This window comes from Cyprinodon variegatus, unplaced genomic scaffold, assembly GCF_000732505.1.
Source record: "Cyprinodon variegatus isolate N-32 unplaced genomic scaffold, C_variegatus-1.0 Scaffold5, whole genome shotgun sequence".
NCBI lineage: Eukaryota > Metazoa > Chordata > Actinopteri > Cyprinodontiformes > Cyprinodontidae > Cyprinodon > Cyprinodon variegatus.
Genome location: NW_015150458.1, coordinates 738,954 through 752,410, shown reverse-complemented (window position 1 = coordinate 752,410; position 13,457 = coordinate 738,954). Strand labels below are relative to the sequence as shown.

The 13,457-nt window shown below is 41.5% G+C and overlaps 1 protein-coding gene across 7 annotated transcripts in view; it reads left to right on the top strand.

Annotated features, from left to right (window-relative positions):
* gse1 (Gse1 coiled-coil protein) overlaps positions 1-13,457 on the top strand; it is a 199,624-nt gene that overhangs the window by 170,874 nt on the left and 15,293 nt on the right. For all 7 annotated transcript variants that reach the window (XM_015374059.1, XM_015374049.1, XM_015374067.1 and 4 more), the window contains one exon: positions 7,710-7,918. In XM_015374059.1, the coding sequence (XP_015229545.1) occupies positions 7,710-7,918 (209 nt within the window). The remainder of the gene's footprint in view (positions 1-7,709; positions 7,919-13,457) is intronic.

Sequence of the window (13,457 nt, the reverse complement as noted above, 5' to 3'; positions counted from 1 at the left end):
TTAAGGAATTAGTTTAGTTTAAGCACCGGTATCACAGCGACCAGCCGCTGAACTGATTTAAGACCCCGGATCACGGCTGCTGTTTGTATACACACCCACACACCCATGCCTTCATGCACACAGGCACATACTTCGTCACTTGTCTGAGGCGAGCATAATGAATAGCTTTGTGTATTGAGAGCTGTGCTGAAGAGGGGAGGTGATGGATAATGAGTATCGGAGCAGCATAAAGGACACTCTCATTCAGCGTACGCTCACATGTGTAAGCAAACCGGCACAGACGCAGCCAGCACGCCGCCGCGGAAAATCAGACCTCCTGATATCTGATTAATTAAGACGATCTGGGTTTAATCATCTCAGTTGTTTCTTCTCCACTCTGTGGAGACACACAAACATGACAAGAGTTTTACAGCAGGAGAGAAAATGAAGTGAGGGAGAATAAAGGTATTTAGATTAGATGGAATGAACTGAACTGGATAGATAAAAGGATTAGGAAGTAATTAGTAGATTTGTGAAAACCAGGAGTGTCTATTATAAAGTCAATGTGTGTGTGTGTGTGTTATTAGGTGCATGTGTGTGGCCAGAGGCTTCCCTTGTTTCTGGGAGCCCAGAGAATGCTGGGACAGCGGGGCAGTGTGTCGCTGACCTCTCCATCTGGAGCCTGCCTGGAGCTTGCACAGCCTCGCTGTGCTCAGTGTGTCCGTTTTGTGTGTGTGAAGTCCTTTAGGCTATTACTGTGCCTGAAAGACCCACAAACAAGCCAACTTCCTTTACCTTCATCCATCTTTCTATGCCCACTTCTTAAGAGTATGATCACAAACGGGGCATTATTTAGCTGGATGTACAGTTTGTACAGTCAGCAGAAGGCACTCCTCCTCTTATTTCCAACCGCCATCTTGTACCGTCTTCCTTTCTCTCCCTGGCACAGCAACACGCATATTGTCTGTGTGTGTGTGTGTGTGCATACTGTCCCATCCCCCCCAACTCAGTGATGCAGATTACAGGCTTTGTGTTGTGTTGTCAGTGCATGTCCAAGACTGTAGTAGCAGGTGTGTGCAGTGTCTGCGTCCATCTTTGCCTGTGTTTGTGTGCTAAGAGTGCACGTGTTGAGGCTTGTGCTGGTTGGGGTGGCATATGGATGCAGGGCTGGCTGGGCACCGCTATGCACACCAGGTGTGAAATGGACTGTTTAATTAAGTGCTGATGTTGTTGTAATGCATGCTGGGAGGGAGGAGTGTGAAGAAGGGGGTGAGGAGGGGATGTTGGCGGAGAGGTTTGAGGAGAGCGGCCGCTTCTTGGCAGGACGAGACCAACGCCTGCTCGGCTGGTTGGAAAGAGGTGACGGTGGTTGTGGCGATGGACTGGAGGGGTTTGTGCATTTCCTCCTAGAATCCTATGAAGGGACAGCAGAGTATGTGTGATTGAAAGGAACGACTAAAGACTCTGTAGCTTTTTTTTTTATTTCGCATAAGGTCACTGGTTAATGTGAAATGTACTGGCCAGGCGGGGGCACTTGGCCACAGCCTCTGACCACATTTTGCTTAGTTTGTTTATTGCTTCTGCTCTCTGGTTGTGTGTGTGCATGAGGATCAGCTTGAGCAATCAAGTGTGGAGGCACTCAGAGAGAATGGGGACTGGTAATGGAGGAGGCGATGAGGAAAGGACCTTCACATTAATCATATAGGCTGAGGTACAGAGACATGCTTCTGCTATTTATCTCTTTTGTTCCTCTTTCCTTACGACACTTCCTCCCCCTCACACCTCCCCCATCCTTACGCCACACACACCCCAACTTATGAACATATGAAGGAAGCAACAATCATTGCTATTAATGAAGAGCAGGTTGAGAGCTGATGAGGCTGCCCTCGACTCTGAGGATCAAAGTGTTCGCTTCGTTCCTCATCTTCCAGCTCCCTGCAGGCCTGTTTTGTGTGTGGCCATCTTTCCCCTATAGATAGAAGGGGAGGAGCATATGGCAGTGATGAGACCATGCTGATGCCAGTCACATGCCTTGCATGCAGGATTTCTGTCCTATCACATGATAGTGGGATGAGAGGGAGAGGCACTGGGGAGAGGACAGCCAATAATTGTCTACAAAGAAATCTTAAAAGGTCGATAATGACTCGAGGAAGCATGAGAAGTGAAAGAAAGGTTAAAAGCTATAGAAATAGTCTTTATACCACTTTAACTTTTTCAAATTACATATTTAACCATAAACATCAATGCGTTTTAATTTTCTCTGATGTTATAAACTATAGATTAGCAGCCATTTGCCATCACAGAGTAAAGCGACGCTTTTTAAAATGTTTCTAAAGTTTCATGTATGTTGATTTTAATTTTAGTCTCTTCACAAAACCATAAGACAAAGGATCAGAATGGATAAACTTGGTTGGCTGGGCAAGAAGTGCCTTATTCAGATAAACAGCAACGACAATGAACACTAGAGGGGGTTTGTGAATTTACAAATCTCACAACTCATCTTGCTTCCAAAGCAAGATCTAAAATGGCTAGCTAAAAGTGGTAAGTCACCCGACGTGCACAAAGGAGGCCCTGGGTTCGAATCCCCGCTGGGATTGAGCTGCCAGTGTGGGTCCTTAGTCAAGACCCTTCACGCCAACGCCTACTTTGTAAGTCGTTTTGGATAAAAGCTTATGCGAAATGCATAAACATAAACCAAATGAAAAAAAGGTTTTGTGAGACTGGAACATGGGGGTTCGGAGATGATCTCCATCTGACTGAGCTTGATCGATTTTGGAAAGAGAAATGGGCAACAATTTCAGCCAATAGATGTACAGAGCTGGTAGAGATGTACTCTTGCAGCTGTAATTGCAGCAATATTAGATTTTTGCCTTTTATTTAAATCAATTTACGCTGTCTGATGTTAATAAAGCAGCAAGAAACATGAAAAGTTTTTTAATTGATGAAATATTTGAAACCCCTTTTATTCCCTTTCACTTCACGATAAGGTAAAACTAAATGAAACAATTAAAAAAAAAAACAAGATGTGACCATTTGAAAAGTATGGCTATGTTTGGCAAGACGTTCATTTTAAATGATGTCATGTAACGGGTGTAACAAAAATCTGATATAGCTGTGTCTGGTTGGCAGGCTTTTAATTCAAACAGAAGGAAATTGAAGTGGGAAGTATGAAGAGGTTCTGTTAAAAAGGAGGAGGTGGAAACGATAAAAAGAATAATAGCTCTTGGTTTGTGTTTTGGTTCTTCGCATTCATGATATGTGCGCCCATGAAGGGAGGATGCTTTGAAGTGTACGCAGATCCTCCAAGCTGCAAGAAGAGAATTAGGCTGTTGGTTGAAAGCTCTTGTCTCTTTTATTTCCAGCCTTCCCTTACCTGCTTCCCTTCCTGCTCTTAATTATTTAGTCTGTCCTGCCTCTTCTTTGGTCTGTGCTGCCTCAACGATGAAGAGAAGGAGATGGAGGGGGCGCCAGGGGGAGGTGAGGGTAGATGTAGTGCAGCTCTGTTGCTTAGCAGTAGAGTATCACTGTGATCACCCCACCACCACCATTACCTCTCTCAGACCCCCCCTCCCCTCCAGCTTTATTTGCTTCTCCATCCCTGTGTATGCATGCTGCGAGTGTGCATGTGTGTGTGATGATTGAATAGGCTGTGACACTACAGCTGTATTAAGTGTGGTTCTGTTCCCCAGGCTGAGTGGGCTGCTATTGATTGGCCTAGTCTTGTAGGGGAGAGTAATGGCTCTCCGAGGTGAGGCGGGGGGATTAGGCCACTAATTGCTATTGTGCAGACGAGATATGACTGCCCCCACCCCACCCGTCTACCACTCACCCATCTGCACCCCTTATCTCTTCTTTCCTCTCTGCTCTATCTCTTATCTCACTCTTCTTTTTTCTAATCTCTTCCCGTCTCTTATAATTTTCCTTTTTCTTGTCTTTTCGCACGTCACCAGCATTTCTTCATTACACTTTTTTTTTTTTCATGTTGTCCTCTGCCAGTCTCGCCACCCAGCCACTACTGCAAAGACATTTTAATTTTTTTTTTTTTTAAACGGCCCTCGATGCCATCATGAATCCATTCTAATATGTAGTGCTTTTATTGTGAATAAGGAGCGTAAAATCCTCCTGTGTCTTAACACCAACTACCGTGAGCTGAAGTTGTCTGATATTATGGTTATGTTGCCATAGAAACCAAAGCAGGGAAGAAATTTGGATAGGAGGCAGACCTGGAACTGGCCTGGGGTTTCTCTTGGTTATAGATGTAAAGTAAAAGTGCGCTGTTACACAAAATCGTGCTACTGGCTCACCAAAGCACTCGTCTCTCATCGTCCTTTTGGCATCACCATTGCACCAAGACGGTTGTGACCCAGTTTGACTGGCAATGCTGTACTTAATTTGAGAGTAGGTGATATACTGCTGCATATTATGCCATCATGAAGGGGAGGGGGGCTTTTATGAGAACAAAGATAACATTATCAGTTAAAGAAAAGAAAAACAGCTGGAAGATGGGAACTTCACTTAAGACAGAAGGATAGAAATGCAGTAAAAAGAGAAGGGGGTTGTGAGCAACATTCAGTTAAAAAGTTACCAGAGGTTAAGGTGGTTTTGGTTTCCAGGATAAAGTTTGAACAAAAGCATGTAAAAGTGGGGACAACATACTAGAGCTGTAGTAGCCAGAGAGAGAGAGAAAGGGAGATGTGTTGAAAGTGAGGCATCTGACCAGTCTGTGACCCCGCGCTACAGGGTTTCCCTGGAGGGCTTTGTTAATGTGGCACGGCTACATCACAGCAGAGGAGCTCATTGGACTAGCATTTCACCACCTGCTGTGCTTGTATATGTATAGAGAACAAGATGGGAGGGGGGGGCGACGTATGTGCCTCTAAGCTCCACATTCAAGCAGAAGGTTCTTATAGTTTTATCTCCTGTAAATCCTGATCAATGCCTCTGTAATAACCTCAGCTATGCATCCATGCAAAGTACCTTGCAAAATAATACCATTAAACTTAGCTAACTTAGGTCAAATTACAACCAAAAGCTTCAATACAAGGTTTTATGTCAAACACACAAACTACCACATATGTGTTAAGGAGAAGAAAATGGATAATTGTTTTTTTTTGTTTTCCAAATGAAAATCTCTACATTGTGACATGTATACACATTCCAGCTGGCTTCAGCGCTCATCTAATTAATGAATAGAGCCCCACAGTGTGTAATTTGATCTTTGCGTAGATGCAGCCATTCTGTGAAGATATCAGAGGTTTTTAAGAGAACATTTATGAACAGAGAGCATTACAAAGTTTAGAGCTTGGTATAGACGTGTAAAAGGTCAAAAAATAAATAAATTTAACTTTGTGTTTAGAGAGAATGACGATAGAGTGAACAGAGTTGCATGGAGTTGGCACAATGCAGTTCATGAACTCCAGAGAAGATGTCATGACCATAGATAAAGGTCTCTAAAATAAATGGCGATGGGCATGGCTGGAGGAGACAGGGTGAGATGACAAGCCATTTAGCAGCTGGTGCAGGAAGTTAGGTGAACCAGGCGCTTGCTTCTTGCTTCTGCACTCTGTGCTCCAAGAACGCTTAGCAGCAAAAATGGATATCTAAAGAAATGTGGTACATGCAAGTGGTAGGTATAAATGCACCTTTGCCATCTTCTGGCAGTTTTTGGTATTGTGTTTTCAAAAGTCAAATTTAGTCTTCAATCATTCATGCAATCTCTGATCCCATGCCCCCCCTACCCCCTAGCATGGCTTGAAAGTACACACACACACACGTGTATGTATATATATATATATATAGCTCACCTATTCACTCTCCGATTGTCCAGCAGGTTTAAACTGAAGACCAACACACAAATTAGGACATTAAAAAGTCCGATTTCTGGGTGATGACATCTTTCAAGAGTTCATGGGAAATTTGATAAATGTGAATTTCCCCCTTATACACTTTAAGGTCGGGGAATTCCTTACAAGCCTGACAGGCCTTACATCGATTGTCCTACTCAAACACCTGAGATCAATATGCTACTTTAATTTGTTGTCACTCTCTCCCTTATCAGCTGTCATCTTAGGTGACCTTCTTTTGTCTCCAGACTTTTATCCCTGCTTTGCTTCCCTGCTTAATATATCTTTCTGTTTAATAAAATATGGCCTAAAGGAGTAAATTATCAAACTTCTGAGGGTAACTTTCGAGCTAAATTTTGTCATATTTTCCTCACAAAAAACATGATTTACTACTCATTGTTAATCTTTCTCTAGAGGTCACCATAGCTGTATCTGTGATGGTTCTTTCTCTTCTGTCTTCATGCTTTTCCTGTTCTCAGCCTTTTCTGTTGGATCTCTCTTCATTGGAATAAGCTTGCTGACCTTGTTCAATCCTCTCTTCTTTCCCTGACCCCTTTCTCTTATGATGTAGTCGCTTTCTGAAAGTCCCTCCATTCCTCTAAATGCTGTATCATCCCTTCTCCATTACCTTTAGCTATCTTCTTTTTTGCTAATTCATGTTGGGGCTCCTGTGTGATGGACATCCTCCTTGTGACCACCTCAAAGTTGATGTTTAATAAGACTGGCTTATAGTAGCTTTAGCAATGTAGTTTTTCACAAAAAGATCAGCTTCTTTCACTATTGTTATTTTAAGCCACGGATATACTCTGAGCTACTTAGTAACATTGCTGCCTCTGACAAAATGTCTATAGATCGTATATTATATGTTATGCATATACCAAAAACTCCTTAAACCATATGTTGATGCTAAAAATGAGCCAATATATCCCAGGTATTCACCCTGATAGTGTTTAATTGGTCCGTTTAGCCTGAAAATATATATATTTTGATCCGGGTGATCAGCAGACATGCTGCTTCTTCTATAAGCTCCAATGTTCATATTAGATTTCAAGTGTTTTTCGTGTCCCATCCTTCTTGGTGTCAAATAATTTTGCGCTGTTTTAAATCTTCTTCTTGGACTTTTCCTGTTAGTTTACAAAAGATTAAACCAAAGTGTAAAACGCAGCAATAAAATATGTCAACAGGGCATCATAATAAATTCCTTTGTATGCAATCAAAAGGAAGTACTGGTGTAGAAAGTGTATGTAGCGAGAGTTTGTATGTGTGTTTATAAATATATCTAATTATGTATATCAACTACTTTACATGTAAATGTATCACATAGTTTGCAATTTAAATTCAAAATAAATCTGGAGCTAAAATGGATTGATTTGATTCAAAGTGTATTTATGTTGTAGAACTGTGAAGTCAGACATAAAACCCATATTTGTTCTGATACTTAAGCATTTCTGTTAACAAATGCTCTCTAACCAATGTGATTGAGCCTTTTTTTCTCAAAGAACTTCATTCATTTCTGTCTCACAATTTGCAGACATACAACATACTCCAATCCCTCCTTGCTGTAATTGCATTGAAATGTGCTTGCACTATTGAGCTGAATATATTTGCAAATCTCACTTTTTAGATTTCTATTTTAATAAACTATTTTCAGTTCATAATTACACACTCCTTGATTTCCATTTATCCCATTAACTTTTGTCCTTTGAGCTATTATAACTTGACTGAACATGAAGAGATTCAAGTGATATTATTATGGATATTTTATGAGAAACAATATGTGCTTGGGTGTAATTTGTTCAATCTACCTTTTCTTTTCTAGAAACATGTCTGCATCTAATATCTTTGACGTTATTCATTTTGTTTTGTTTTGTTTTTTTTTGTCCCCAGCTGCGTCATCCATCAGCAGCGAATCGTCTCCAGTCTCATCTCCTGCCACCAACCACAGCTCTCCAGTCAGTACACCCAAGAGGGGTCCTCTTGGTCCAGGACCTGTGCTGGTTCCCCCAGTGGGTCACAGTGTGCCAAACACTCCACCTGTCGTAACCATAGCTCCGACAAAGACGAGCAACGGCCTGTGGAGGAACGAGGGACGCCAGGTAAAATCATGCTTAAAAGCCACACTTACCGACATTAATTGCATCATGTTTAGTTGCTCTTTCTTTGTTTCTTTTGCCCTTTTTCTCTGCTGCTTACTGGAGTGTTCAAAGCTTCTCATTGTTCAGGTTTCCTCAAAGCACAATCTACATACAGTGCATCCAGATGGACTTTTTGGGCATCAGTGGATTAGGTTGCTGGCTTGGAGCTCTTATGTGTCAGTATACACGTGACATATGTGTCTGTGACATAGCTGGCAGGTTTATGAGTGTAGCTCCACCAACCCACTGACTACACACATTAAACAATGCCAGCTGCTGCTGGGACAGTGAGGTGATGGCAACAACGGCAGCTGTGCTCCATAGGCCTCCTACCTTTCTGTCTTTGGATAAGTCTCTCCCTAGTCTTGGAGTTAAAGGGAACACCGGGTTTTTTTACATTGGGCCCTTGATTTTACGTTATTACATCATGTTCTACTCACCCATATGAGTTTTATATTATATTTATATCCAAGTAACGTCCTCCTATGGGCAAACGACTTGAAGGCACAAACTAAACTGTTCATAATTTATTCTTTATGGTACGCCAGCATTCATAACATGTAGGCGAATCACTGTCCCCCAGACATCCGCGGTTCTATTTTTATATTTATATTTTTTTAAACAAAGCGGAGTGTGTATGACATCATCTGCGAGCGCCGGCTACCGTTTATTCATCCTGTCTGCTGAACTGCTGCTGGTTTTACTCACATGCCTGGAAGATGTCTAGCGCTACTACCACAGATGATCTCGCTCTCGAAATGGAATTGAACGATTCAGATTAGCTAGCTGAATGAATAGAAGGGGTAGAGCGTAGCCGCCTGTGGCCCGGGCTGCCTGTCACAACTCCAGTCCGGCCCATGGATGACGTCATACACACTCCGCTTTATTTAAAAAATATATAAATATAGGAAATATAACCGCGGATGTCTGGAGGACAGTGATTTGCCTTCATATTATTAATGCTGGCATACCATAAATGATAAATTATGAACAGTTTAGTTTGTGCCTTCAAGTCGTTTGCCCGTAGGAAGACGTTACCTGGATATAACCTAATGGAATATCTTCAGAACAGCTCCAAATGACACAAAACCCATATGGGTGAGTAGGACATGGTGTAATAACATAAAATCAAGGGCCAATGTGGAAAAAAAACAGCGTTCCCCTTTAAGAGCCCTCCATTCTAACCCGCGGTTCGACTGGAGGGCTTTCTCCTCAGCAGTCGGATGCAACCTCTGCCTCATTTTAAGTTGTGTCGTGAAGGAGAGAGAAAGTGGGAGAGCTGCTTGCTTTGATAAGGAGTGGATTATGGATTATGGCCTGGTTTTAAGCCTTCTTATCTCAGCTAAGGGCTAATGGTTGAGGCCAAGTGCACGGTTAGGAACAACACTCGGCAACATGCAGAAATTCTCTGAGACACTTAGAAGATTCCCTAGGGACAGACAGAAGGGGGGTACTGATGGGTGGGCGAAGAGGTCAGTCAGCAGCGATGTGTGGTAGCATTCAGGCCTTTGTCCTCCCTCCTGAATACCCCCTGAACCTTGCAATCTGTAACTACAGCTTTGTCAAATTGACCCGTCTGCAGTTCAGAGGTCAGTCAGTGCAAGGAAGGATGATGCTGTTCTCAGAGAGAATGCATCGTAGCATAGCAGCATGGAAGTTTCATGTTGCAGAAGTAAAAATATGGCACCAGACGCTTCCTCCATATCTCTGCTGCATATAGAGCTTCTGTTTCTCAATCGTATGCATGTTTGTGTGCTTTTGCACAGTGGCTGTGATAGTGTGTCCATGAGGTCATACTCAGACTGCAGAGGTCAGTTCACTGGGTTCGCACTGCATCTAAAGCGGTTGAAGGCCAGATTGCTAAAGAATGAGAGGGTTAAGATGGTAGCAGGAGGTTAGAATGAGGGGTCAGAGGTTGGAGGGGAACAGCAGGGGGAATGCGTCATGAAAGCAGGCCTCATGGCATCTCTAACATTTCAACTGCAGCCATGAAGTGAGCCTCTGGACTATAAAAGCCACTCAGACAAACACAGAAGATATTTTCCCAAAAAATGATAGTTTAACAGGCTTTTATAATACAGGGGAGCAGTCAGTGGTCACAAATGGAGACAGCGTCTCATTCAGAGGCATAAGTATGTTGTCTGCATCCCTTCTAAAGTGTTTGAGAAACACTTGTTTTTTTTGTGTGGGCAAAAAAAAAATGTTTGTCTCCTCCTTTGTGCATTAGAGGGGTATTTTACTGTCTCTGTGCCTGAGATATAATTCTGTCTTTCAGGGTGGGGGTGATGGGCAGCGCTGTGAAGTAGGGAGGCCTTGGTGCATTGGCATTTTGCTTTAATGACTGCGGGAGTCTGCTCCCGCTGCTGCCTGTAATTGCTTTATAATTGGCAATTTGGATTCATGGCTCCATCTGAGAGGCATAAACGAGCACTCTACAATGCGCGGGGTCTCCCACCCTCGCTAAGGGTTACAGGGGCCTGGCTGGCACAGAGGAAGATGTTTGTTAATGGATGTGTCTTTGGAGTTTAAGTGCATGTGCTATTTAGTGTGTGCAGATGGATGGGCTACTGGTGAGTAGTGCATTTTCAGTCAGGAAGAACCTTAAAATGGCATGGCTGTTTGAAAGTGTGGGTGCCTGAGTAACTAAGTGCTGTGGGTCTTATCAGAGGCCTGACCTATTACACCTGCACCTTTCGAATACCCCTCTGTGACTGAATACATGCATTCATGTAGATTCCCATGACTATGATCAGAGATCAGAAATAAACCGAGGTATGTTTTAAGGAGAGGTCATAGCTATGCCTGGGTTGGTTGTTTGTACTAAAGGATACCCAGGTTTTAAAGTGTATGCATGGAGTATAAAATAACACTCATGCTAAGGAGGAGAGATTGCTTCAAAGATTACAACTCATTGCAATTACCGGCTGTTCCATCATTTTTCTAATTCCTCTGTTAAACTGGACCTTTTTTATATAATTATTATTTCCTTATTTATTTCCTTTATGTATATTAGAAAACAAGTATCATCAATTGGAGCTTTAGCAATAGACTGAATTAAAAATGTATTTATCTGCTTTTAAGCAGCATATTTATATTTCCTATTTATTTTACTCTAATTAACAAAATGCAATTAGAAAAATACTGGTAAGGAAGCTGAAAGTGGCTAGTTACATGAGCACAATTTTATTACTCCATAGACTGCAGTGTGTGTATTAATTAGGGCTGAAACAATTAATTGGATTAATCAATTATTGAAATAATTGTCACTAATTTAGTAATCGATGAATCTTTAACTGGAGTATAGAGACTCTAAAACATGCCTAGAGCAGTAATTATGCCAAAATAAAAATATATAAACATTTTGCAAACTTTTTTTTTTTTATCCGTCAGTATGCTGGATCCAGAACTCCTCAAGTGGAAAAGATTTAGTTTAACCTGGTTCAATTTCAATAAAAAATCTTGCTAGGAACATCTGGCTATCCGATTATTAATCGACAAAATAAATGACAGATTAATCAATTTGCTAAATAATTGTTAGCTGCAGCATATTAATATGAAAATACCTTCGAAAATATGTTGTACAGGGTTTTTAATATAAACATACAAAAAAAACTTTCATTCACTTGGAAATAGGATTTCATGTTGTTTCAAATTAAAGAATTTAGATTACAGTTAAGCATCTGAATTTTCCCATTTTACTTAGGTTAATATTGTGGGAATCGTCCCAACTAATGCCTCGTTACGGTCATCACAGGGATTTACTTGCTCTCAGTAGACATTGAATTTGTCAAAACAAGAAATCAAACCAATTCTGTGGCTGATATGCAGCAACAACAGCTTAATTATTGCTGCTGCATCTTCTTATAAGATTTGTGTGAAATTAGTTAGAATGGGATGCTTGATTTAATTTCAGTGGCCTTCTGCGTCTGGAGATTGGTCCAATTGAGAGTAATTACATCACGGCGATGGTGGTGAAAAGGTGTCTCAGTGACACACACACTTCATCTGAACACAGCTTCCACTTTCCTCATGCATACCGGCTGCTGGTTAGCAGTCAGTCAGAGGTCATGACCTCATCACTAGTGGGCAGTAGGGTCTTAATTCATGTCTGTTTTGATGCACTTTTTTTTTACAGCAGTTTAATCAATAGTGTATATGTGAATAGAATAAAAGGGAAACTTAATGTGATATCTGTGCATCTGTCCTAAACTTAGCTTTTTTCATAAATTGCAGCCTCCTGTGTTTCTAAAGAACATGCTGTTTTCAAGTCACAGTCCATTAGGTATGAATCAGTATCCAGCTCTGACATTATGATAACCATGAGAAAAAAAAACACTATTTTTTACAGAAAATCTAAAATGCAGCTGTGCAATCTACAAGTTTCTTTTTAAAATGCATGCCTACTGCTACAACATATTTCAACATCTCTTTTGCATAGAGCTGCACAGTATGTGTATGTATCACTACTAGCGCTAGAATGTGCTTGGATGTAATGTTTTTAAGGTTGTATAATTTCAGCAGCCGTTCACTGAAACTTTTCCACTGATGTCAGAAATGTTTGTTCTCCCTATAATGATTGTGAACTTTACCCTGATGTCCAGGTGACCCATCATAGGTGACCTAATCTTATTCACACAGAGCTTCAGGTCAATCAGAGGGTAATGAATTGCATTTAATAGGACATTCATTAGCAAATACTAATTATTAAATCATAGGCACCCTAGTTTCATAGGCGGCAAACCTGTTGGAGTAAATAGCTGCATTAGATTGGAGAACAGCAGGGCATGTTTAATGCGGGGTGGCAACTCCAAAAGGTTGGACTTACTGCATTAGACTGCTGGAAAGTACAGAGAGGGTTTAAACAAAGGGTCATGTTAGGAGTCTGACCATTAGAGGCATTTAAGATTGGATGTTGGCGCATCAGTGTCAGCCTGGGTCAGTAGCTGTGGAGTTAATGGTTCAGTAAATGGGATTTGTTTTATCAGAGAGAGTGGTGAGAAAGGCAGCAGTGCTGCTGTAAGGTCTTGTTCTTCTCCCAGGGAACCCAGAGGTTAATTTAGTGGGTTCAAGAACTGCTAACTCCTTCGGCTCTCTGTCTTTATGGCCTCATCTTGATCTTTCTTGTCTCCCCTTTTCCTTCTCTTCCTACTTGTTCTCCTGCCAATTTCAATTCTGGTTTTGAAAGCTGTGTGATAAATGTGTCTTCTTTCCCAGGATAAACCTTGACTGTAATTCGTCTTTTGAGCAATTTCCTTATATAACTTAGAAAGACTGTAAAATTCTCTTAAATGCTCTTGTGTTTTCAGGCTGAGGAAAACCAAAGCTTCAGAAAACGCACTCCCACTCCCACAGCGGGATGTCTTTTGTAGCCCTAAACACTGTGCGTGCCTGCTGAGTGTGTCTGTGTGTGTATGTGTGTGTGTTTGTTGTGGGATTGAAGAAGTGAGACATGGCTTGCAGCCAAAAGCAAAGGAGGAAGGAAGGGAGGTGAAAGAAATAA